We start from the raw sequence: 23,217 nt of genomic DNA on the forward strand, positions 1-23,217 counted from the left end.
GTTACACCTTAACTGGAAGGGCACAAATATCCTGGCTGGGAGTTTTGCTAGAGTGTTTCGGCAGGGGTTAAACTAGTGTGGCAGGGGGGTGGGGATCAAAACAGTAGGTCAGTAAGTACTGAGGCTGGGGTCGAGCTGGGGGCCAGGGCAAGGCTAGATAAGAAGAGGAGCATTCTGGAGCAGGATAACCTGCGTGGGCCTGGAGTGTATCTGCTTCAATGTGAGGAGCGTAACGGGTAAGACAGATGAACTTAGGGCCTTAATGCTTACGCGGAATTTGGATGTGGTTGCGGTGACGGAGACATGGTTAAAAGGAGGACAGGACTGGCAGCTGAATATTCCGGGGTATAAGTGTTTTAGGCGAGACAGAGGAGGGGCTAAAAAAGGTGGGGAAGTAGTGGTATTAGTTAGGGAGCATATTACAGCGGTGCAGAGGGTGGACAATTTAGAGGGGTCATGTAATGAGTCACTGTGGGTGGAGCTCAGAAACAGGAAAGGTGCAATCACTATGCTGGGGGAATACTACAGGCCACCCAACAGCCAACGGGAAGTGGAGGAACGGATATGTCAGGAGATTCTGGATATGTGCAGAAAAAATAGGGTTGTTGTAGTGGGAGACTTCAATTTCCCTGGTATAGCCTGGAAAGTGCTTAGGGCTGGGGGTCTGGACGGGGAGGAGTTTGTAAAATGCGCACTTGAAGGTTCCTTGGAACAGTATGTAGATAGCCCAAGTAGAGAGGGGGCTATACTGGATCTAGTTCTGGGAAATGAGCCCGGTCAGGTCGTCAAAGTTTCGGTAGGGGAACATGTGGCAAATAGTGACCACAACTCTGGATAGTAATGGACAAGGACGAGTGTTGTCCTAAGGGTAGGGTGCTAAATTGGGGGAAGGCTAACTATAGCCGGATTAGGCAGGAATTGGTGGCCGTTGATTGGGAGAGGCTGTTCGGGGGTAAGTCCACGTCTGGCATGTGGGAGTCTTTTAAGGAACAGTTGATAAGGCTGCAGGACAGACATGTGCCTGTAAAAAGAAAGGATAGGAAAGGTAGGATTCGAGAGCCGTGGATAACCAGGGAAATTGAGGATCTGATCAAAAAGAAAAGAGAGGCGTACATTAGGTCCAGGCAACTGAAAACAGATGCAGCTCTGGAGGAATACAGAGAGAGTAGGAAAGAACTCAAACGGGGAGTTAGAAGGGCAAAAAGAGGTCACGAAATGTTCTTGGCAGACAGGATTAAGGAGAATCCTAAGGCATTTTATTCATATGTTAGGAACAAAAGAATTGTCAGGGAAAAAGTCAGATCTCTCAGGGACAAAGGAGGGGAATTATGCGTAGAACCCAAGGGAATAGGGGAGATCCTAAATGAATACTTTGCATCGGTATTCACAAAGGAGAGGGACTTGTTGACTGGGAGTGTCTCAGAGGGAGGTGTTGACCTGTTAGAGAGAATCTCCATTACAAGGGAGGAAGTGTTAGGTTTTTTAGGTAACATTAAAACTGACAAATCCCCAGGGCCTGATGGCATCTATCCTAGACTGCTCAGGGAGACAAGAGATGTAATTGCTGGGCCTCTGACGGAAATCTTTGTCTCTTTATTGGACACAGGTGAGGTCCCTGAGGATTGGAGGATAGCGAATGTGGTACCGTTATTTAAGAAGGGTAGCAGGGATAACGCGGGTAATTATAGGCCAGTGAGCTTGACGGCCATGGTAGGCAAGTTGTTGGAGAGGATTCTTAGAGACAGGATGTATGCACATTTAGAACGGAACAATCTCATTAGTGACAGACAGCATGGTTTTGTAAGAGGGAGGTCGTGCCTTACAAATTTGGTGGAGTTTTTTGAGGAAGTGACAAAAACGGTTGACGAAGGAAGGGCCGTGGATGTCGTCTATATGGATTTCAGTGAGTCAGTTGACAAAGTCCCTCATGGCAGGTTGGTTAAGGTGGTTCAGCCTCATGGGATACAAGGAGAGGTGGCGAGATGGGTAGAGAACTGGCTTGGCCACAGGAGACAGAGGGTAGCAGTCGAAGGGTCTATTTCCGGCTGGAGGTCTGTGACCAGTGGTGTTCCGCGGGGCACTGTAGTGGGACCTCTGCTATTTGTGATATATATAAATGATTTGGAAGAATGTGTAACTGGTGTTATCAGCAAGTTTGCGGATGACACGAAGATGGCTGGACTTGTGGATAGCGATGAACATTGTCGGACAATACAGCAGGATATAGATAGGCTGGAAAATTGGGCGGAGAAATGGCAGATGGAATTTAATCCAGATAAATGCGAAGTGATGCATTTTGGAAGAACTAATGTTATACAATAAATGTCAGAGCCATCAAGAGTATAGAAACACAGAGGGACCTAGGTGTGCAAGTCCACAAATCCTTAAGGTGGCAGCACAGGTGGAGGTGGTGGTGAAGAAGGCATATGGTATGCTTGCCTTTATAGGACGGGGTATAGAGTATAAAAGCTGGAGTCTGATGTTGCAGCTGTATAGAACGCTGGTTAGGCCACATTTGGAGTACTGTGTCCAGTTCTGGTCGCCGCACTACCAGAAGGACAAGGAGGCTTTAGAGAGGGTGGAGAGAAGGTTTACCAGGATGTTGCCTGGTATGGAGGGTCTTAGCTACGAGGAGAGATTGGGTAAACTGGGCTTGTTCTCCCTGGAAAGACGGAGAATGAGGGGAGACCTAATAGAGGTGTACAAAATTATGAAGGGTATAGATAGGGTGAACAGTGGGAAGCTTTTTCCCAGGTCGGAGGTGACGATCACGAGGGGTCACGGGCTCAAGCTGAGAGGGGCGAGGTATAACTCAGATATCAGAGGGATGTTTGTTACACAGAGTGGTGGGGGCCTGGAATGCGCTGTCAAGTAGGGTGGTGGAGGCAGACACGCTGGCATCGTTTAAGACTTACCTGGATAGTCACATGAGCAGTCTGGGAATGGAGGGATACAAACGAATGGTCTAGTTGGATCAATGAGCGGCACAGGCTTGGAGGGCCGAAGGGCCTGTTTCCTGTGTTGTACTGTTCTTTGGTAGTTATCTCCAAGTGCCGATACCAGGCATTTTATGGGACACCAATGATTATTCGATGAAGTTAAATGGAGACCAGCGAATTACTTACAGAATCGAATCAAACTAATGCGGTGCCTATATTCAAGGACAGTAAATAAAAGATAGACAACAGCATCCACCGACCCACAAATCTCACTACTATTCTGTGTAAACATGATTATCTATACAGTGACAATCCAGTAAATAGCAGTCATCATGGATTCAGAAGGAGAAGATTGCAGCTGGAAAACCTCCTTTGCTTTTCCCAAGTGGGTTGTGAAAATCCCCATGGCACCATGCTTCTAGATCTCCAAAAGAGAAGGATATGAGAATTCAGAGGAAATGCTGAGAGTTGTTTAGTTCGGGAAGTAATGATGCCCACTAAGCGCTTAGTGGGCGTCACTCGGTGATGACTATCCTTTCTACTTGGCTTAATGACTTTGCAGATGATACCCAACTAGGAGGAGCAGTGGAACCAGAAGAGGGAGATGATTACAAAGCAGGTTGGTGATACAAGTTAAAGACGAAAGAATGTATGGGATACAATTCCCTTTAAAGCAATGGAACTGGAAGACTTAAGGATCTTACTAGATGGACAAAATTAGTATGGGCCAAATGGCATTCCTGATCCTTAACTATCCAATGAACAAATTATGATTGGAATCCTAAACCAATTTGGCTTTCAGGGCAGAAATACTAAAACAGTTCTTAAATGTTTCCATACACTGCAGAATGGGATCACTGGCATTTGGAATCCCAAACCAATAGTGGGCCAGTTTTCTTCCATGCTCTCATGGCTGTTACTTGGCATAACTTTTAAGGACCATTGAAATGTGCATTTCTCCATTTAGCAACTGTTCATTGCTTTTTCTGACATGTTCTTGACAAATAAACACAAATAGAAGATGTCAAGTAGGGAAGTTGTCACTGTTATATGGTACTAACTACAAATAGGTAGAAAACCCCCAGAGAAACCCCATCAACTGGAATGTGAATATACTGCCTTTCCTAATCTTAAACTGCATCAGTTATGTACAAAAGTAGCAATAACTTCAGACCACTTAAGGCAAAAGTTACCTTTCTTCTGTCACATGGGAAAGATCCTTTCATTCGAGAAAAGTAAACAAGAAACGTGTAGAGAATATTTGATTTGATACAGGCAGTGTGTGGTATTATGAATTATAAATAGGTATATTAAATTTGCTTAAAACGACCGCCTTCCCGGCCTAAAAAGACTGGTGCTAAGTAAACAGGATGCACAATCGTTGGCATGGCTGTGTAAATTTACTCATATCTATTAAGATAGCGTTCATTCACATCAGGAGCAGAAAGTGTGGCAGAGGCTAGAAGGCCATTTAATATTTCCACTTTGTTGCTGAGATCTTTGAGGTAACAAAATAATGAATAAAAGGTAGGGGATATCTGGAACAAAATCTTAGGAAAGCTCAGGTCAGCTGAGAAGAGAAGAGACAAGCGGTTTTGACAAGGGTCCACATCCAAAGATATTACCAATGAACAGCATTTAAAAAGAAACTAAAAAAAGGGAATGTGGCGGGGAAGGAAACAGATCACCAACAACCGATCCTGGTCCCTCCATGCTGATGCTATAGTTAAGAAAGCCCACCAATACCTCTACTTTCTCAGGAGGCTAAGGAAATTTGGCTTTACCACTACAACCCTCACCAACCTTTACAGATACACCATAGAAAGCATTTCTTCTGGTTGTATCACAGCGTGGTATGGCTGCTGCTCTGCCCAAGACCGCAAGAAACCAGAGTCGTGAACAAAGCCCAGTCCATTACACAAACCAGCCTTCCATTCCATCACACAAACCAGCCTCCCATCCAGCCTTGGAAAAGCAGCCAGCATAATCAAGGAACCCACGCACTCTGGACATACTCTCTTCCACCTTCTTCCATGGGGAAAAAGATACAAAAGTCAGAGATTATATACCAACCAACTCAAGAATACCTTCTTCCCTGTTGCCATCAGACTTTTGAATGGACTACATTATATTAAGCTGATCTTTCTCTACACCCTAGCTATGACTGTAACACCATTTTGCACTCTCTCCTTTCCTTCTGTATATACGGTATGCCTTGTCTGTATAGCACACAAGAAACAATACTTTTCACTGTATACCAATACAGGTGACAATAATAAATCAAATCAAAAGAATGTTTTGTAAAATACTTAACGGGAAAAGAGCATGTGGTTAAATGCCAGAAATAATGTCATCTCACGTCAGCATTACTTTTGCCATTTAACTATCTTGTATTTTCCTTTTTACAGATCATTCCATTTGTGGGATAAGTGAATGACAGTGCGCTTGCATTTCCCACCCCATTCACATTCTGTTCTTTTTAAATGCTATCATGGGGTAGTATCTTCCATTTTAACAAATTGCCCCCACCCAAGACTTGTCTGTTTAATCCATAGGTGCTGCCTTGCCTGCTGAGCGTATCCAGCATTTTCTGCTTTTGTGCCATTTAGAATACTGCAGTTTCCCTTCTTCACAACTCAAGCTAGGCATTTCAACATCAAAGTGGATAGCGGCATGCATTAGCACTGACTCAATCAAAGCAAGGCATCTGGCTATCCAAGGGTTGTTCTTATTGTACAAGTTGATTATGTTTTTTATTTGCGTAGTGATTTAAACTCAGCATCTGTATATTGGGAATGCTCAACAGAACATACACCATCAACTTCATAGGTCAACAATCTGTCTTAAAACTATAACTAAGTTTACTTTGCTAACATTTTATTCTTGTTGATGCTTCGCTATGCTACAATGTTTAAAAACCACACTGGAGTTCAAGTGCAATTTTCCCCTAGATATTCTTAGTTAAACTGGTATGCCACATGAATTGTCATTTGAAGCTTCTCTTAAGTGATTGATCTTTTGACAACATTTTTATTAACTGATAAAACTAAATTGAGATTTATTGGTAGGGAATGAAAAGCGAATTAATCACATTTGTCAAGTTTTACTTGGCTAACTACAGATAGTAAGTATATTCAAATGGAACAGTAGCATGGTGGTAATCTCACTGGACTAGTAATTCAGGGGCCCAGGCTAATGCTCCTGGGGACGTGGGTTCAAATTCCACCATCACTGCGGGTGGAATTTAAATTGAATTAATAAATCTGGAATACGAAACCAGTCTCAAGTGGTCACAAAATCAATGAAATAATCACTGGTTGTTGTAAAAACTCATTTGGTTCACTCATGTCCTTTAGAGAAGGAAATCTGCCATCCCTATCCAGTCTGGCCTCCATGTGACTCGAGACCCACAGTAACATGGTTGACTCTTAACTACCCTCTATAATCGCCAGCAAAGCTACTCAGTTTGTGAGCCATCAGCGATTGGCAACAAATGCTGGCCTCGTCAGTGACACCCACATTCCACTAGAGAATAAAAAAAACCATGAAGGTATAGTTGAATAGTCTCTGTCCATACAAGTCTGCATACCATGTTGTAGAGAACTGCTAACTGCACTAGCTGATAAGTGCATTGAAATTAATCATGTCAACATTTTAAGAGCACATTTTTCTCTCTTGGGAGGTGAGTTTGACTACAAAGTTTATGTAATCTGACAGATTGCCAAACTTCAGAAGGAAGGTGACTAAATTATGACAAATTGTGGAAGAATAGAAGAGAGTTGAAGGGAAAGGGAAAGTAATTTTAAACTCGACAAAAGTACATCATGTGTCATAATTAATTAGTAACGGAAAGCATAAATAGACTGTACTTCAATTAAAAACTTACCCTTTCAATTTTTTCATCCAACATCTTGAAGAACTCTTGCTGACTGTCCGAAGTGTGAATGCTGAAAGGGATATTTAAAAACAAGCATTACGTTTAAAATAAATATTCAGCTTTTGCACTTTTGCAAAATGAACCACAAAATACAATTATTTAATATGTGCTTGTTGTTCTACTGATACAAGTACCAAGTATTTGCATACTCTCTATACAGTAAGTACCTAGACTTAGACCAGGTTAACCTAGTTCAGGTGCACAATAAGCAGATAACAGAGTATGCAAATGATACAGGCATAAAGTGCACAGGAAGCTGAAAGTTTTATTTTGGATTCTTAAATCTCAATCATTTATTAAGTGTTTATGCCCAGTTAAAAGGATTGAAATGCCACTGTACGATCTGCTTAAAGAACATTCAAAACCTAGACCAATATGATTCTTGTGCGATACTCTTAACTCATCACCAGAAATGATTCTCATCTCAACCATCAGTTGCAATAGCAATAGCAGAAACTGTGGGGACACTAGTCTGAGAAAGCTTGGGATTTAAGTGCATATGTCACATCGGGTGAGAGGCAGATAAAAAGCAAGAAAACAGAATGGCAATCTTTTGAGAAAATAAGTTTTATTTCAGATACAAAGGCCACCTGAAACAAATTCTATTACTTATAAAGCACAGAAAGCCACAATGAATTTACAAGCCCAGAGGCACAGTACTTCTGTCAACAGGGCTATTTCAATTTACTCAACACCTCAGGCAGACAACTAGAAAAATAAAATGATACAATTTATATGGAGCCTGAGGACAACTTTCTTAAATCAGCACCTGATCTTGCAACTTTCTTCAGTGAATCAACTTTATCAATGAGTCATGTATAAAATACTCACAATTTTAAAAGAAACAAAACCGTTGCATTACAATGTTACCAGAGCAAGTAATTATTACAGAGTCAAGGCGAGATATATTATTTTGCACATTATTTTGTCTGATCCTTGATGCATGTTTTAAATACTCGTCCTATTTAAGCCTGAACAAAAATGTTTGATCAAATGCAATTAATAGAAACAGCACCAGTACCAGAGATCAATTGGATACAACATAGATCAAACATGGTATAATCTTTTCATCATTTCAAATTTGTTAGTTCAATACCAGTATCACTTTTATAACATCACTCATCTGAAATTCATGAGATTGGCAGCTGACTGGGCCTTGACAAACAACATGGAAAATATTCATACCCCCTTGCATATGAAAGAAGCCTTTTCTTCATTGGTTTTCACTTTGGAAACACAAAGACTTGTCTCCACTGTCACCTTTGTCATTGCATGTTTGCATAGACCTGAGGATTAATGTTTTCCCATTAGTAATTAGAGGCCAGATTCATGAACTATCTGTGCAATAGGATGATTATACGCAGCTATCTTTTAGACTGTGGAAGGCACTTAAATTTAAAGAAGGATCTGATATTCAAGTATTGCAATTCAGTATAATCTTCCTTGTTTTGTTTGCAATGTTTGACAGATCATCTTCAGACTAATCAAAGGCAGAATTAATTAGTCCATTGCCTCCTGTGACCACTGCAGTGTGGTTCCAGACAGGCCTGATGAGCTTTAAAAGGAAATACAACACACAGTATTGTGGCTGAGCATCTGGTGTTGACGTACTATTCAACAATATATCTTGTTACTTTAAAGTAAACTCCTGACTAAAGAGAAGCAGTAGATATTAATAAAATTGCAAATGCTTGATGTGCACTTCAAATTGGCCAGCATTTGGAAAACATTTCAAGTGAGGTACCTTTTTCATAAATGGTTCAGAATCCTTGTGAAAGGCTCTACGGAATCATTCATCCATCTTTATCACTCAGATGCTAAATAGTATGTTGATGCATTATCATTTTAGCATTTTGTTTAATTTTAAATTTTTGAAATTTACACCTTTGCTTGTTGTTTTAAAAGAAGTAACATAGCCAATCTTCAGCTGGCTCGAAAGAAAATGCCAAAAATTAAAGGCTATGATAGGATCATCACTTTGCTCCATAAATGTATTTATTTATTTAGGCTTGCATTTATGCAGTACTTTACATGACCACTGGATACCTCAAAGCACTTTACAGCCAATGCAATACTCCTGAACTGTAGTTACAGTTGTAATGTTGGAAATATGGCAGCTAATATGTGCTCAGCAAACTCCCATGAACAGAAATGTAATAATGACCAGGGGGATAAATACTGGTGAAGAGGCCATGGATAACTTCCCTGCTCTTATCTGAAATAGTGCCATGTGATCTTGTACATCCACACATGAAGGCAGATGGGGCCTTATTTTAATGTCTCATCCAAGCTAGCATCCTTTAGAGTGCAGCACTCCCTCAGTTTTGCATTGAAGTGTCAGCCTTAATGTTTGTGCAATGTCCTGAATGGGACTTCTGAATTGAACCCAAAACCATGTGATTCAGAACCTTGTGACTCAGGCGAGAGTGTGGCCAACTGAGCTAAGGCTGAAACTAGGGGCCGGATTTTCCTCATCCCTGGAATCATTATCGTGATTCTTTTTCTGCACTGATTCAAATGCCTTCCCATTTTTCCCAAAATGCAGCACCAGAACTGGAAGCAATACTCCAGTTGAGGCTAAACCAATACTTTTTTAAGTTTAACATAATCTCTTTGTTCTTGCACCACATGCCCTTATGATACGGTACACCCCCCTTCTCCGAAGGCACGGTACACCCCCTTCTCCGAAGGCATGGTACACCCCCCTTCTCCAAGGGCACGGTATACCCCCCTTCTCCGAAGGCATGGTACACCCCCCTTCTCCGAGGGCACAGTTTAGCCCCCTTCTCCGAGGGCACGGTACATCCCCCTTCTCCGAGGGCACGCTATACCCCCCTTCTCCGAGGGCATGGTACACCCCCTTCTCAGAGGGCACGGTACACCCTCTTCCCCGAGGGCACCGTACACCCCCTTCCCCGAGGGCACCGTACACCCCCTTCCCCGAGGGCACCGTACACCCCCTTCCCCGAGGGCACTGTACACCCCCTACCCCGAGGGCACTGTACACCCCCTTCCCCAAGGGCACTGTACACCCCCTTCCCCAAGGGCACTGTACACCCCCTTCCCCGAGGGCACCGTACACCCCCTTCCCCAAGGGCACTGTACACCCCCTACCCCGAGGGCACTGTACACCCCCTTCCCCAAGGGCACTGTACACCCCCTTCCCCAAGGGCACTGTACACCCCCTACCCCGAGGGCACTGTACACCCCCTACCCCGAGGGCACCGTACACCCCCTTCCCCAAGGGCACCGTACACCCCCTTCCCCAAGGGCACTGTACACCCCCTACCCCAAGGGCACTGTACACCCCCTTCCCCAAGGGCACTGTACACCCCCTTCCCCAAGGGCACTGTACACCCCCTTCCCCAAGGGCACTGTACACCCCCTTCCCCAAGGATAATGTACACCCCCTTCCCCTAGGGTAGTGTATACCATCTTCCCAAGGCTTTTCAATATGTCCCAGTTTCCATTTTTGAAAATTTCTTTACCTTCAAACTGCCTGCATATGCATGCAGGTCTGTTGCAGCTAGGTTATGCTTGCAGTTAATAAAGCATACAGTATCCTAGGTTTTACTAATATGGGCATAAAGTACAAGAACAAGAAGGTTATGTTAAAATTACATAAAACAAAAGATTCAGCTTCAACTGGAGTATTGCGTCCAGGCTTGAGTTCCATACTTTAGGAAAGATGTGAAAGATTCATGAGAATGTTTCCAGGGATGAGGAACCTCAGTTACGTAGATAGATTGAAGAAGTTGGAATTGTTTTTCTTGGAGAAAAGAAGGCAGAGAGCAAATCTGATGGAGGTTTTCAAAATCAGGAAGTAGCTAGACAGGGTAAATAGGGAAAAGGTTCCCACTCATGAAAGGATCGAGAATGAGAGAGTTCAGATTTGATTTGATTTATTGTCACATGTATTAGTATAGAGTGAAAAGTATTGTTTCTTGCGCGCTATACAGATAAAGCATACTGTACATGGAGAAGGAAAGGAGTGCAGATGGTAGCGTTAGTCATAGTTAAGGTGCAGAGAAAGATCAACTTAATGCGAGATAAGTCAATTCGAAAGTCTGATGGCAGCAGAGAAGAAGCTGTCTGAGTCAGTTAGTACGTTCCATCAGACTTTTGTATCTTTTTCCCGATGGAAGAAAGTGGAAGAGAGCATGTCCAGGGTGCGTGGAGACCTTAATTATGCTGGCTGCTTTTCCGAGGCAGCAGCAAGTGCAGACAGTGTCAATGGGTGGGAGGCTGGTTTGAGTGATGGACTGGGCCTCATTCATGACCACTTGTAATTTCTTGCGGTCTTGGAAGAGCAGGAGCTATACCAAGCTGTGATACAACCAGAAAGAATGTTTTTTATGGTGCATCTGTACAAGTTGGTGAGTATCATAATGTACATGCCAAACTTCCTTGGTCTTCTGAGAAAGTAAAGGCATTGGTGGGTTTTCTTAACTATAGCGTTGGCATGGAGGGACCGGGACAGGTTATTGGTGATCTAGACACCTAAAAACTTGAAGCCACCAACCATTTTTACTTCATCACCATTGATGTAGATAGGGGAATGTCCTCCGCTATGCCTCCTGAAGTTGATGACTACCTCTTTCGTTTTGTTGATACTGAGGGAGAGATTATTGTCGCACCAGTTCACCAGATTCTCTATCTCTTTCCTGTATTCCATCTTGCCATTGTTTGAAATCCGACCCACTACGGTGGTGTCATCAGCAAACTTGAAAATCAAGTTGGGAGGGGAATTTGGCCACATAGATGTATAAAGAGTATAAGGGGCCGAGGACACAGCCTTCTGGGGCACTGGTGTTGAGGATGATCGTGGAAGAGGTGTTGTTGCCTATCCTTACTGATTGTGGTCTGTGGGTTAGGAAGTTCAAGATCCAGTCGCAGAGGGAGGAGCCAAGCCCTAGGTCACAGATTTGGAGATGAGTTTTGTAGGAATAATGATGCTGCAGGCTGACCTGTAGTCGATAAATAGGAGTTTGACATAAGTGTCTTTCTTATCTAGGTGTTCCAGGGTTGGGTGTAGGGCCAGGGAGATGGTATCTGCTGTGGACCTGTTGCAGCAGTAGGCAAATTTAAGTGGATCCAGGCAATATGGGAGGCCGGAATTGATTCATGCCATGACTAACCTTTCAAAGCACTTCGTAATAATGGATGTCAGAGCCACTAGACGAAAGTCATTAAGGCACGCTGCCTGGCTTTTCTTTGGTACTGGGATGATGGTTGTCTTCTTGAAGCAGATAAGGACCTTAGATTGGTGTAAATAGAGGTTGAAGGTTTCTGTGAATACTCCCGCCAGCTGGTCCGCGCAGGATCTGAGTGCTCATCTGGGTACCCCATCGGGTCAGTCGCTTTCCATGGATTGACCTTCAAGAAGGCTGCTCTGACATCTGCGATGGTGACCTTGGATACAGGTTCATCCGAGGCTTCCGGGGTGGCATGTTCTTGCTGACCTCTTGCTCAAAATGGGCATTGCATGCACCCTGTTTTAAGATATTTGGAAAAAGTAGTAATGGAGATACAAGGAGAAACTTTTGCATGCAGCAAGCGATTAAGATCTGGAATGTGCTGCCCGACTGTGTGGTGGATTCAATTGAGGTGTTCAAGAGGGAATTGGATTATTATCTGAACAGGAAGAATATGCAAGGTTACAAAAGACAGAGGAAGCTCACTATACGAATTGCTCATTTGGAGAGCTCTGACAGACACGGGCTGAATGGCCTCATTTCGTGCTGTAACAATTCTGTTATAAACCTCAAGAGCAGCAAAACACTGAGCCAAGGTAGTTACTATAAGGTACAAAAATATTTCTATACTTTTGAATTTGCCTGGCGGCACCTTTATATTACTAGAATTGCTATTAGAACAGCCGCATATCAGAGAATGAATTATGTAATCTGCATTACAGATGATGGGAGGAGGGGGCTCCAATATGACATGTGGATTGGGACTCTATGATGGGATGGGGTGAAATGCTGCATATGGTGGACACAGTGGGGCTCAGTTAATGATGGGAGTTGGTGGGAAACTGCTAACGCTTTTGACTTGAGGCCTGCTGCAGGTTACCTGAAGCTCGGAGCTGCAACGTTTGCATTCCCAGCTTGTAACACAAGTTCACAGAGGTGATGGCTACAGCTCAATACGCAAATGGTTTGAAGTCACACCCTGTATGTACTGTTTGCAGTCAAGTCCGTCCAGAACACTCCTGGAATAGTCACCCAAATAGTCACACTGGAAGGGGAACCCCGCTCAAGAATCTCTCCATACTAAAATGAAAATGGATATTTTCGCATGACAACTTATTTTGAGACAAGTTTGACATTTTCTCTTCATTTTAAGACAGCAAAATTTAACTGCCAGATTAATCAAAGTGAGGTACAAATCAATTGAATGATTAATCTGTGTGACAACTTAACTTTTTTAATTGCGCATCACACCTGTGCTCTCTGATTTGCTCTAGCTCCCAGTCTGTCAATGTCTCTATTTTAATATTCACATCCCTATTTTCCAAATCCCATCATTGCCTTGCCCCTTCCCAATTTTGTAATCTCCTCTGCATCTACAACCCTCAGATCTCTGCGCTTCTCGAATTCTGGCCTTTTGAGAATTTCCAATTTTCATTACTCCAGCATTGACAGTTGTGCCTTTAGCTGTCCCTTTATCGTGCTCTCATCCTTTGATTTGATTCATTATTGTCACACGTATTGGGATACAGTGAAAAGTATTATTTCTTGTGTGCTACACAGTCAAAACATACCATTCATAGAGTACATAGGGGGGAAGGAAAGGAGAGGGTGCAGAATATAGTGTTGCAGTTACAGATAGGGTGAAAAGAGAGATCAGCTTAATATATAATAGGTCCATTTAAAAGTCTGATGGCGGCAGGGAAGAAGCTGTTCTTGAGTTGGTTGGTATGAATTCTCAGAAAAATATTATGGCCAGACTATAAAGGCTTGGAATATCCAACCAGCTTTAGATTAAATAAAGCCCAAGTGCAAGTAAATGCTTATGTTACATTTTTCCAGCTCACACTCTTGAAAATAGTAATGTCTGTCCAAAAATCTATGAATGCATAATAATGCTGGAACGAGGTTCTAATGAGGCTATGTGAAATATGTGGCTTTAAGATAAAACAATGCATCACATCTTACTGAGAAAACATACTCTTGTACAAAATGTTTTCAGGATAGAGAGAAAACAAAAACATATACAGCACACACGAGACTAAGATCAAACAATGCACTCATGTCTGTACAGAATGAGACAGCCTCTTCCTGACACATGTGAATCGATCAAGTCTGTGCACTGATTCTCTCCACACCAATTCACACTGGGATATCTCCCTGATCTAGGTCCAGAACCAATTCTGAGGCATTGAATTTCCATAATCACCATATCAGAGTAGAAGCCATTATGTTTCCAAATGTCCATATTTCCAAATGCTTCTTGTACCGTCAACATGATTTATATGAACTAACCTTTGTATTGCATTCATTATTTTGTCACAATGTCAACTTATTGAAAAACACTTCTAAAACTTTTCTAAGTTTGAACAAGATCCATTGTAATGAATAGTAATTTAAAGAAACCAATTCCTAAAGGCATGGAATTTTAAGGAGCAGTAATAATAAATGTTCCCTTCAAAATAAACATTCCTGAGGCAATGTTTCAGAAAACAGTCCTTGCTACCCTGCTATAAGTAAGGGGATGAAAAGTGATGTCCTGTTTTCTGTACTCCTGGTAAGAACAGATGCAGCAAAACCTGGGTTAAAAGCTTATCCTGATTGGAGTTTAACTGTGTCACTTGAAAGAGACTGAATGCCACAGCAAGATCATTATTGCCTTTTTGTTTACAAAATGTGAATATCATATACCCCCTTTGTTTGTAACATACACACTCTAGGATCACTCCATAAAAAACCTAGCATACTTTGACACCAGGAAGTACCTTATCTTATTTTTTTCATAAGATATGGATGTTGCTGGCTCGGCCAGCTTTTATTGCTATCCCCAACTGCCCTCGAGAAAGTGATGGCAAGTTGCCTTTTGAACCACTGCAGTCCATGTGGTGTAGGTACACCCACTGCTGTTAGGAAAAGAATTCCAGGATTTTGACCCAGTGACAATGGAAATCTTGCATTACACTCCTGACTTGTGCACTATGGATCGAATAGGCAGGTGAGTTACTTGTCACAGAATACACAGCCTTTGATCTGCTCTCGCAGCCAGTGTTTATGTGGCAGATCCAGTTAAGTTTTTGGTCAATGGTTACCCTCAGGATGTTGGCAGTCAAAGGGAAGTGATTAGACTCTTTCATGTTGGAGATAGCTATTGGCTGACACTTGTGTGACTTGAATGTTCTTTGCCACTTATTAGCTCAGGTCTTGCTGCATGTGGGAATAGACTACTTCATTAAGGAGCTGTGTATGGAACTAAATTCTATGTAATCACTAACAAACATCCCACTTCTGACCTTATGATGGAGGGAAGGTCATTCAAGGTGCAGTTGAAGATAGTTGAGCTTGGCACACTGTTCTTGAGAACTTCTTTTCAGGGCGGCACGGTAGCACAGTGGTTAGCACTGTTGCTTCACAGCTCCAGTGACCTGGGTTCGATTCCCAGCTTGGGTCACTGTCTGTGTGGAGTTTGCACATTCTCCTCGTGTCTGCGTGGGTTTCCTCCGGGTGCTCCGGTTTCCTCCCACAGTCCAAAGATGTGCGGGTTAGGTCGATTGGCCAGGCTATAAATTGCCCCTTTGTGTCCTGAGATGCGTAGGTTAGAGAGATTAGTGGGTAAATATGTGGGGTTGTGGGGGTAGGGCCTGGGTGGGATTGTGGTCGGTGCAGACTCGATGGGCCGAATGGCCTCTTTCTGCACTGTAGGGTTTCTATGATTCTGCATGATGCCCTGGAACTGGGATGATGGACTTAACAACAATCAGTTCCTTTGTGCTATGACTATAACCATTGGAGAATTTCCCCTCCGATTTCAATTTTGTTAGGGCTCTTTAATGCCACACTTAATCAAATGCTCCCTTGATGTCAAGGGCAATCACACTCACTTCATCCGAAATTCAGTCATTTTGTTCACGTTTGGACCAAATGAGGTCTGGAGTCGAATGGTCTGGGTGGAACCTAAATGGAGGTTATTGCCCATGATGTTTTGCTTGATAGCACTTTTGATGACATTTTCCATCACTTCCTGAATTATGGGGAAATATTCTTTTATATTATAAAAAGTAAGGCAGCAAAGGAGGAACTAAACTTGTTAATATTGAAATACTGCCAATGGGAATAAAATGCTTCAAGTGCACTTAGGTTCTTGAGGTCATTGAAGTTTATGCTTGCTTGGCATGCTTTGAAACTTCCTCCAACCTTTCTGTTATTCTACCTCGACAATAATTCCTTTCAATACAACACCAGTTATGATGTGAATATTTTCCAATTCTTGCAGAACATGGAGATTCACAGTGTGGCTACAAGTGCTGCAGCCACACACGTGCACAATGATAACACTAACCTCACCGATAGGGCCAATAAACTTGAGTTTAAAATGAACTAAAGCTCCTGGCATGTAGTTTCCTTCATTTATTTACATATTGTTGTAACGAGGCTTCCCAATGTTAGACAATGATTCACCCAGAACACCTGAGGATCTGTAATCCAAACTTCTTGCATCATTAATACCAGTGTTCTAGGTCCCCAGAGGGTCCTATACCAGACAGAACTACATTTTTTTTGTCTTTTTTTTATTACTATAATTTGTACCTGACCAAAATCTCATTAACTTGCCAGCTATAGGAATAGGTGCACTGGACTGGACTACAAATCTCCAACGTACGCGGAGCAATGTGTCTTTAAGTTATAGTTTTCAAAATATTTATGTCAGACATCAACAAATATAATTTTCATCCATGTCTATATGAATGAGGGTACTTATTGAGCTATTTCCATTTTTACTGTTAAGATACAAATGCTACCAGTGACAAAGTAACAATTATGGAATGGTATCAGAGTTGGGTAGCACTGAGCTCAGTTGAAATATTTGTAGATTCAAACCCACTTAAGGACTTGAATATATAATCCAGACTGACACTCAATACAGACCTCCCTCAGTGCTGCACTAAGAAATGCCATCCTTTGGATAACGCATCAAACTGGCATCTCACTAACTTGCTCCAATCCAACTTTACCAACTCCATTCAAAAAGAAACATCAACTCGTCATTTTATTTCCTTTTTTATTAGTATGGTTGAGGAAGCAGTTAAAGTTTGATGTCAAGGTTAGCAATCTATTCATCTGGTGCAGTGTGAATGGTTGTGATGCCACCAGAAATGGATCTCTCAGGGGCTTTGGTCTGATGTGGACAACCAGATTCACAATTTGAGCTGTTCCACTTGTGGAACAAGTAGCAACATCTTCCCTGGCCCACTGACATGGGTTGAAGTTGGCCCAGGTTTCCAAGGTTGAAACCTGGGATTTCTACCATTTGGGTCAGTTATCATTGCACTTGATGACGTTTGCAGTCAATCAAGAGGTGCATCATTGAGAGATAGAGTTGTCAGTTTTTAGGATGCGTGGTGCCTTCCAATCTGAACGACTGGATTTCAGACAAATGTGTAGGTTTCTATTTGAAATCCCGTGTCAACGGGAATGCTTCATTTGCAGCCAGCCAGTGGTGTTCTTTAAAGAGCATGTTTTCTCTGCAGATATCAGGAGGTTAAATCAGTGCTAGCACAAGAAGCCATTGTGTTGGCCTTAATGTCCCAGAAATAATCTTTATGGCTTCCTGGAAGTCATTCATCTCACTGAAGTTTGTGGGATCAGACACCGAACAGAATGACACAATACACATCAACAGTCATCGTAGTGCAATTGACTCATTGCATTTGAAGGGTCCCCAAGAGAAGTCATTCAGAAACATTTGTATTTCAATTAAAAAATAGAACAAATAAAACACTGCACTAAATAGACTTCTATGGGTTGTTTCTGGGATTGTAGAGTCCAATCTGATTATATTGCAGGGAGATTCTTTGGCATTGAGAGAATAGGAGAAACAACTGCACATGTTAAACATCTTTTTTGGGGGCAGTAAGCTAGGTTTCCATTCTTTCCAAATAACTCTTCAAGACATTGATGCTTACCAGAGTATGGTCAAAGGCTGCCAGGCATAGTATGAGTCAGCTGAGGCTCAATTGGCTCCATGTCAAATGGTTATGGGTTCAAGTCCCACTCCAAGCTTTGAGCACAAAGATCAGGGCTGGCACTCCATTGTAATACTCAGAGTGGTGCAATATCTGGATGTGCCATCTTTCAGCTGAGATGTTAAGCTTCTACCCCCTCAAGCAGACATGAGAGATCACATAGCACTATTTTGAAGAGGAGCAGGCAGTATCTGACCAATTTTTTTCCTCAAAGACACAAAAGCAGATTTTTCTGGCCATTATCATAGTGCTGTTTCTGGGAGCTTACTGTGCTTAAAATGACTTTTTATTTCCAACATTACTACATTGTCTATACTTAAAAATACTTCACAGGATGTACAGCACTTTGGAGTATCCTGTGGTGGTGAAAGGCCATATGTAAATGCAAGTCTTTCTTTTTTTGACAAAGTAGCCATTCTCCCATTGCAAGCCTAGATAATAATTACCCATGTTTATTCCTTCATGAAGATTTTCAGTGCTGACTGAGTTCGATCATTACAACCAACATTCACATAATTCACACTTTATGCCAAGGATTGCTGGATAAGACCTGGAACAAGAATCCAAGCATATCCTTCCCATAACAAAAACCCTGGATACAGAGTTTAACTGTAGCACTCCAAACCTTCCCTCAGTTAACCTTTCTAACTACGCAGATTGTGCATCAAACCTGAAAACCTCTGGTCTGTACCAGTTATCCCTTTGTCCACTAAACCATTCGTCAGGTTTGCTCAATTCATTTAAGTCATGGTCTGCAGGTGTTTCTGTCACATATGCCCTAAGAGCTTGGGAAATGTATCCAGCAACGTTTATGTTGTTTCTGGAAGTGGTCATAAACCACCTCGTCAGATGGGTCTCAATCGGTTTATGATTGATTTGGAGTTGGGGACCAAGTGTAGTGTGTCAAAATTCGCAAATGACACTAAGATGAGTGGCAGAGCAAAGGGTGCAAAGGACGCTGAAAGTCTGCAAAGGGATATAGATAGTCTAAGTGAGTGGGCGAGGATCTGGCAGATGGAGTACAATGTTGGTAAATATGAGGTCATCCATTTTGGTAGGAATAACAGCAAAATGGACTATCATTTAAATGGTAAAAAATTTCAGCATGCTGCTGTGCAGAGGGACCTGGGTGTCCTTGTGCATGAATCTCAAGGAATTGGTTTGCAGGTGTAGCAGGTAATTAAGACGACAAATGGAATTTTGTCCTTTATTGCTAGAGGGATAGAGTTTAAAAACAGTGAGGTTATGTTGCAATTGTATAAAGTGCTGGTGAGGCCACACCTGGAGTACTGTGTACAGTTTTGGTCTCCTTACTTGAGAAAGAATATACTGGCACTGGAGAGATTGCAGAGGAGATTCACGAGGTTGATTCTGGAGTTGAGAGGGTTGGCTTATGAGGAGAGACTGAGTAGACTGGGGCTATACTCATTGGAATTCAGAAGAACGAGGGGAGATCTTATAGAAACATATAAGATTATGAAGGGAATAGATAAGATAGAAGCAGGGAAGTTGTTTCCACTGGCGGGTGAAACTAGAACGAGGGGGCATAGTCTCAAAATAAGGGGAAGCAGATTTAGGACTGAGTTGAGGAGGAACTTCTTCACCGTAAGGATTGTGAATCTGTGGAATTTCCTGCCTAGAGAAGCAGTTGAGGCTACCTCATTGAATGTTTTTAAGTCAAGGATAGATAAATTTTTGAACAGTAAAGGAATTAAGGGTTATGGTGAGCGGGCAGGTAAAGGAATTAAGGGTTATGGTGAGCGGGCAGGTAAGTGGAGCTCAGTCCACAAAAGGTCAGCCATGATCTTATTGAATGGCAGAGCAGGCACAAGGGGCAGATGGCCTACTCCTGCTCCTAGTTCTTATGTTCTTAATACCAATAAAGTGCAGCAGTGACATTTCCTAAGAGTATTGTTCAGGGGATTTTCACAGTAACTTAACTGCAGTGTTAATGTAAGCCTATTTGTGACACAAACAAATAAACTTAAACTTATAGTACTTGTCAGCTATGGCTGAATAGTGACATTCTTGCAGCTGAATCAGAAGCTTGTGCGTTCAAAACCCTCTCCGAAGACTTGAGCACAAAATCTAGGTTGGTACTTTAGCATTGTATTAAAGGAGTGCTACAGCGTCAGAGATGCCGATTTTAGCTGAGACAGTAAGCTAAGGTTGCAATTCCCCTTTTTGGTAGAGGTAAAAGATTCCATGGCATTTATTTCAAAGAGCAGGGGAGTTATCTCTAGTGTCTTGCCAATATTTATCCTCTAACAAGGTCAACAAAACAGATTATCCAGTTGGTATCACATTGTTAATTGTGGGAGTTTGCTATCTGCAAATTGGTTGCCACATTTCCTATATGACAACAGTGACTACACTTCACAAGTATTTAAATGGCTGCAAAGGACTTTGGCACATTGCGAGGCCATTAAAGGCACTGCATAAACTCAAGTTTTCCTTTCCTTTCCAAGCTATTGAAGAGTACAACCAACTTCAATAGCATTTCTTTAAATAAGCTGGTCACTATGGTCAAATGCAACATGGACAGTATACAAGTATCACAAATCCTTTCCGAGATCTGCAAAATATAACATAACAACTCGAAATGAAAGTGTCGAGCAATGTTTGCAACTTTATAGTAAGCCAAACATTTTTGCATTAAATCTCATAAGCCATGGGGTATTGTACCATATTTACTAGTTTGTTACTGCTTCCTAAGAGATGCAAAGTGTTAATTTAGGACTATTCAGACTGTATGTGAAAATTAAAACAATGTATGGATTGGTGAAGAGAATCAGGGCGAGTTTGGCAGTAGTCACCCTTTAACATGAGCAATCACTTATAATTCACAGCTCCTTACTCCCTCCAAGATTACAATCATAATACCAGTATAATTCTGAGACACAGAATTACACTTAAAAACATCACTGAATTTAATTTATGAATCCTATAAATCCCCAGAGCTCAATTAAATAAATAATTTGCCCAATGTCGTCTTCAATGAAAAGCAATATAGTTCCTAAACTTACTGAATGAATATGAAAAGTAATGAACACCCAATTCTGAACTGCAAGTTATGATATTTAGTCGTGCGAGTTTACTGATGTGAATGATTACATATTTTGTACTTCAATCAGCAGCACAGAATTCACTTGGCTACCTTTGCAGCTGGCATGAAATGTTGATATAGTCACTGAACACAGTGAATAGTGTAACTGTTAAAAGTTTTCGGGGAATATTCTAAGGCTAGCTAGGGCTAATGATCTACAGTGGATTCATATTGCAAGCTGCTGCCGAAGTAAGGAAGATCTCCAATTTCGAACCTAGAATATTTCCATAGTATTAAATTTAAATTTTCTTATGCCAATGTAAGATGTTATGGTTTTCAGACACTTAACTGAAAACTCAGTCTCTGCCACAAGAACTACTAAATTATCAGCACGTCCACTAGATGGATTGAACCATTTTAAGATTTTGCTCCCCGGTGACTCAGTCATGATGCATGGATCATCACATGACTGATAGTCTCAGAAGTTCACAGACTCAATGTCTGATGTGTGCTGAGTTATCGGATCCCAATCAAGCAGAGAAACTAATTCCATCAGCTTCAGGTTCTCTGCACTAGGATGTGGGGAGTTTAAATAACAGACAGTTGGCCATAATCTCTGGCACTGAATGCTATCTTGTGAGAACTGGAGAACTCTTCAGCTGTGCCTAGGATTAGCTCAATGAATGAGTTGCCATGAGCTGCCCACGATCACATGCAGAATAGCGATTTGACTAGGTACCAGTATCCACAGACACCTCTTCCCCACCCTCATACCCTCCTCCAGCACGAGTGGGGTCCTTTAGGTAGTGTGATAATTGAAAGTCGTTGAGGAGAAAGAGAAATAAGGACGGCACGGTGGCATAGTGGTTAGCACTGCTGCCCCTCAGTGCCAGGGAGCTGGGTTCAATTCCGGCCTTGGGTTGCCGTCTGTGTGGAGTTTGCACATTCTCTCCGTATCTGCACGCGTTTCCTCTGGTGCTCTGGTTTCTTTCTGCAGTCCAAAGATATGCGGGTTAGATTGATTGGCCATGCTAAATTCACCCTAGTGTCAGGGGGATTAACAGGGTAAACCTCTGGGGTTACCAGAATAGGGCCTGGGTGGGATTGCGGTCAGTGAAGACTCGATGGGCCAAATGGTCTCCTTCTGATCTCTAAAGGTTGCCACTCAAGTGGATAGATCTGTGAAGAAGGCCTATAGTGTGTTAGCTTTTATTAACAGGGGGTTGGAGTTTAAGAGCCGTGGGCTTATGCTGCAACTGTACAGGACCTTGGTGAGACCACATTTGGAATAGTGTGTGCAGTTCTGGTCACCTCACTATAAGAAGGATGTGGAAGCGCTGGAAAGAGTGCAGAGGAGATTTACCAGGATGCTGCCTGGTTTGGAGGGTAGGTCTTATGAGGAAAGGTTGAGGGAGCTAGGGCTGTTCTCTCTGGAGCGGAGGAGGCTGATGGGAGACTTAATAGAGGTTTATAAAATGATGAAGGGGATAGATAGAGTGAACGTTCAAAGACTATTTCCTCGGGTGGATGGAGCTATTACAAGGGGGCATAACTATAGGGTTCGTGGTGGGAGATATAGGAAGGATATCAGAGGTAGGTTCTTACGCAGAGAGTGGTTGGGGCGTGGAATGGACTGCCTGCAGTGATAGTGGAGTCAGACACTTTAGGAACATTTAAGCGGTTATTGGATAGGCACATGGAGCACACCAGGATGATAGGGAGTGGGATAGCTTGATCTTGGTTTCAGATAAAGCTCGGCACAACATCGTGGGCCGAAGGGCCTGTTCTATGCTGTACTGTTCTATGTTCTGCACTGTAGGGATTCTATGATTCTATAAAATGCAAAAATTTGAAGAGGATGAGCACAATAGCAATTTTTAACATTTCCAAGGAGGAACCTTCTGCATTCAATGATTTGCTTTTCTGATAGAAAGCGCACTGAGATATGCTGCTTGACACTCAACAACCAGAAACGAGTCTTTCAGAGTACATTTCAAACTGCTGGGAATAATGATTAAATATTGCAAACTTCAACCCAATTTCTATGTTCAGGAAGAAGTGCAAAGATAAAACACAATGTCCC

General features: G+C 42.2%; 1 protein-coding gene across 5 annotated transcripts in view; it reads right to left on the bottom strand.

Moving 5' to 3' along the window:
* LOC144497883 (uncharacterized protein C1orf21-like) overlaps window positions 1-23,217 on the bottom strand; it is a 213,214-nt gene that overhangs the window by 13,058 nt on the left and 176,939 nt on the right. For all 5 annotated transcript variants that reach the window (XM_078219322.1, XM_078219324.1, XM_078219325.1 and 2 more), the window contains one exon: window positions 6,826-6,886. In XM_078219322.1, the coding sequence (XP_078075448.1) occupies window positions 6,826-6,886 (61 nt within the window). The remainder of the gene's footprint in view (window positions 1-6,825; window positions 6,887-23,217) is intronic.

This window comes from Mustelus asterias, chromosome 8, assembly GCF_964213995.1.
Source record: "Mustelus asterias chromosome 8, sMusAst1.hap1.1, whole genome shotgun sequence".
Taxonomy (NCBI): Eukaryota; Metazoa; Chordata; class Chondrichthyes; order Carcharhiniformes; family Triakidae; genus Mustelus; species Mustelus asterias.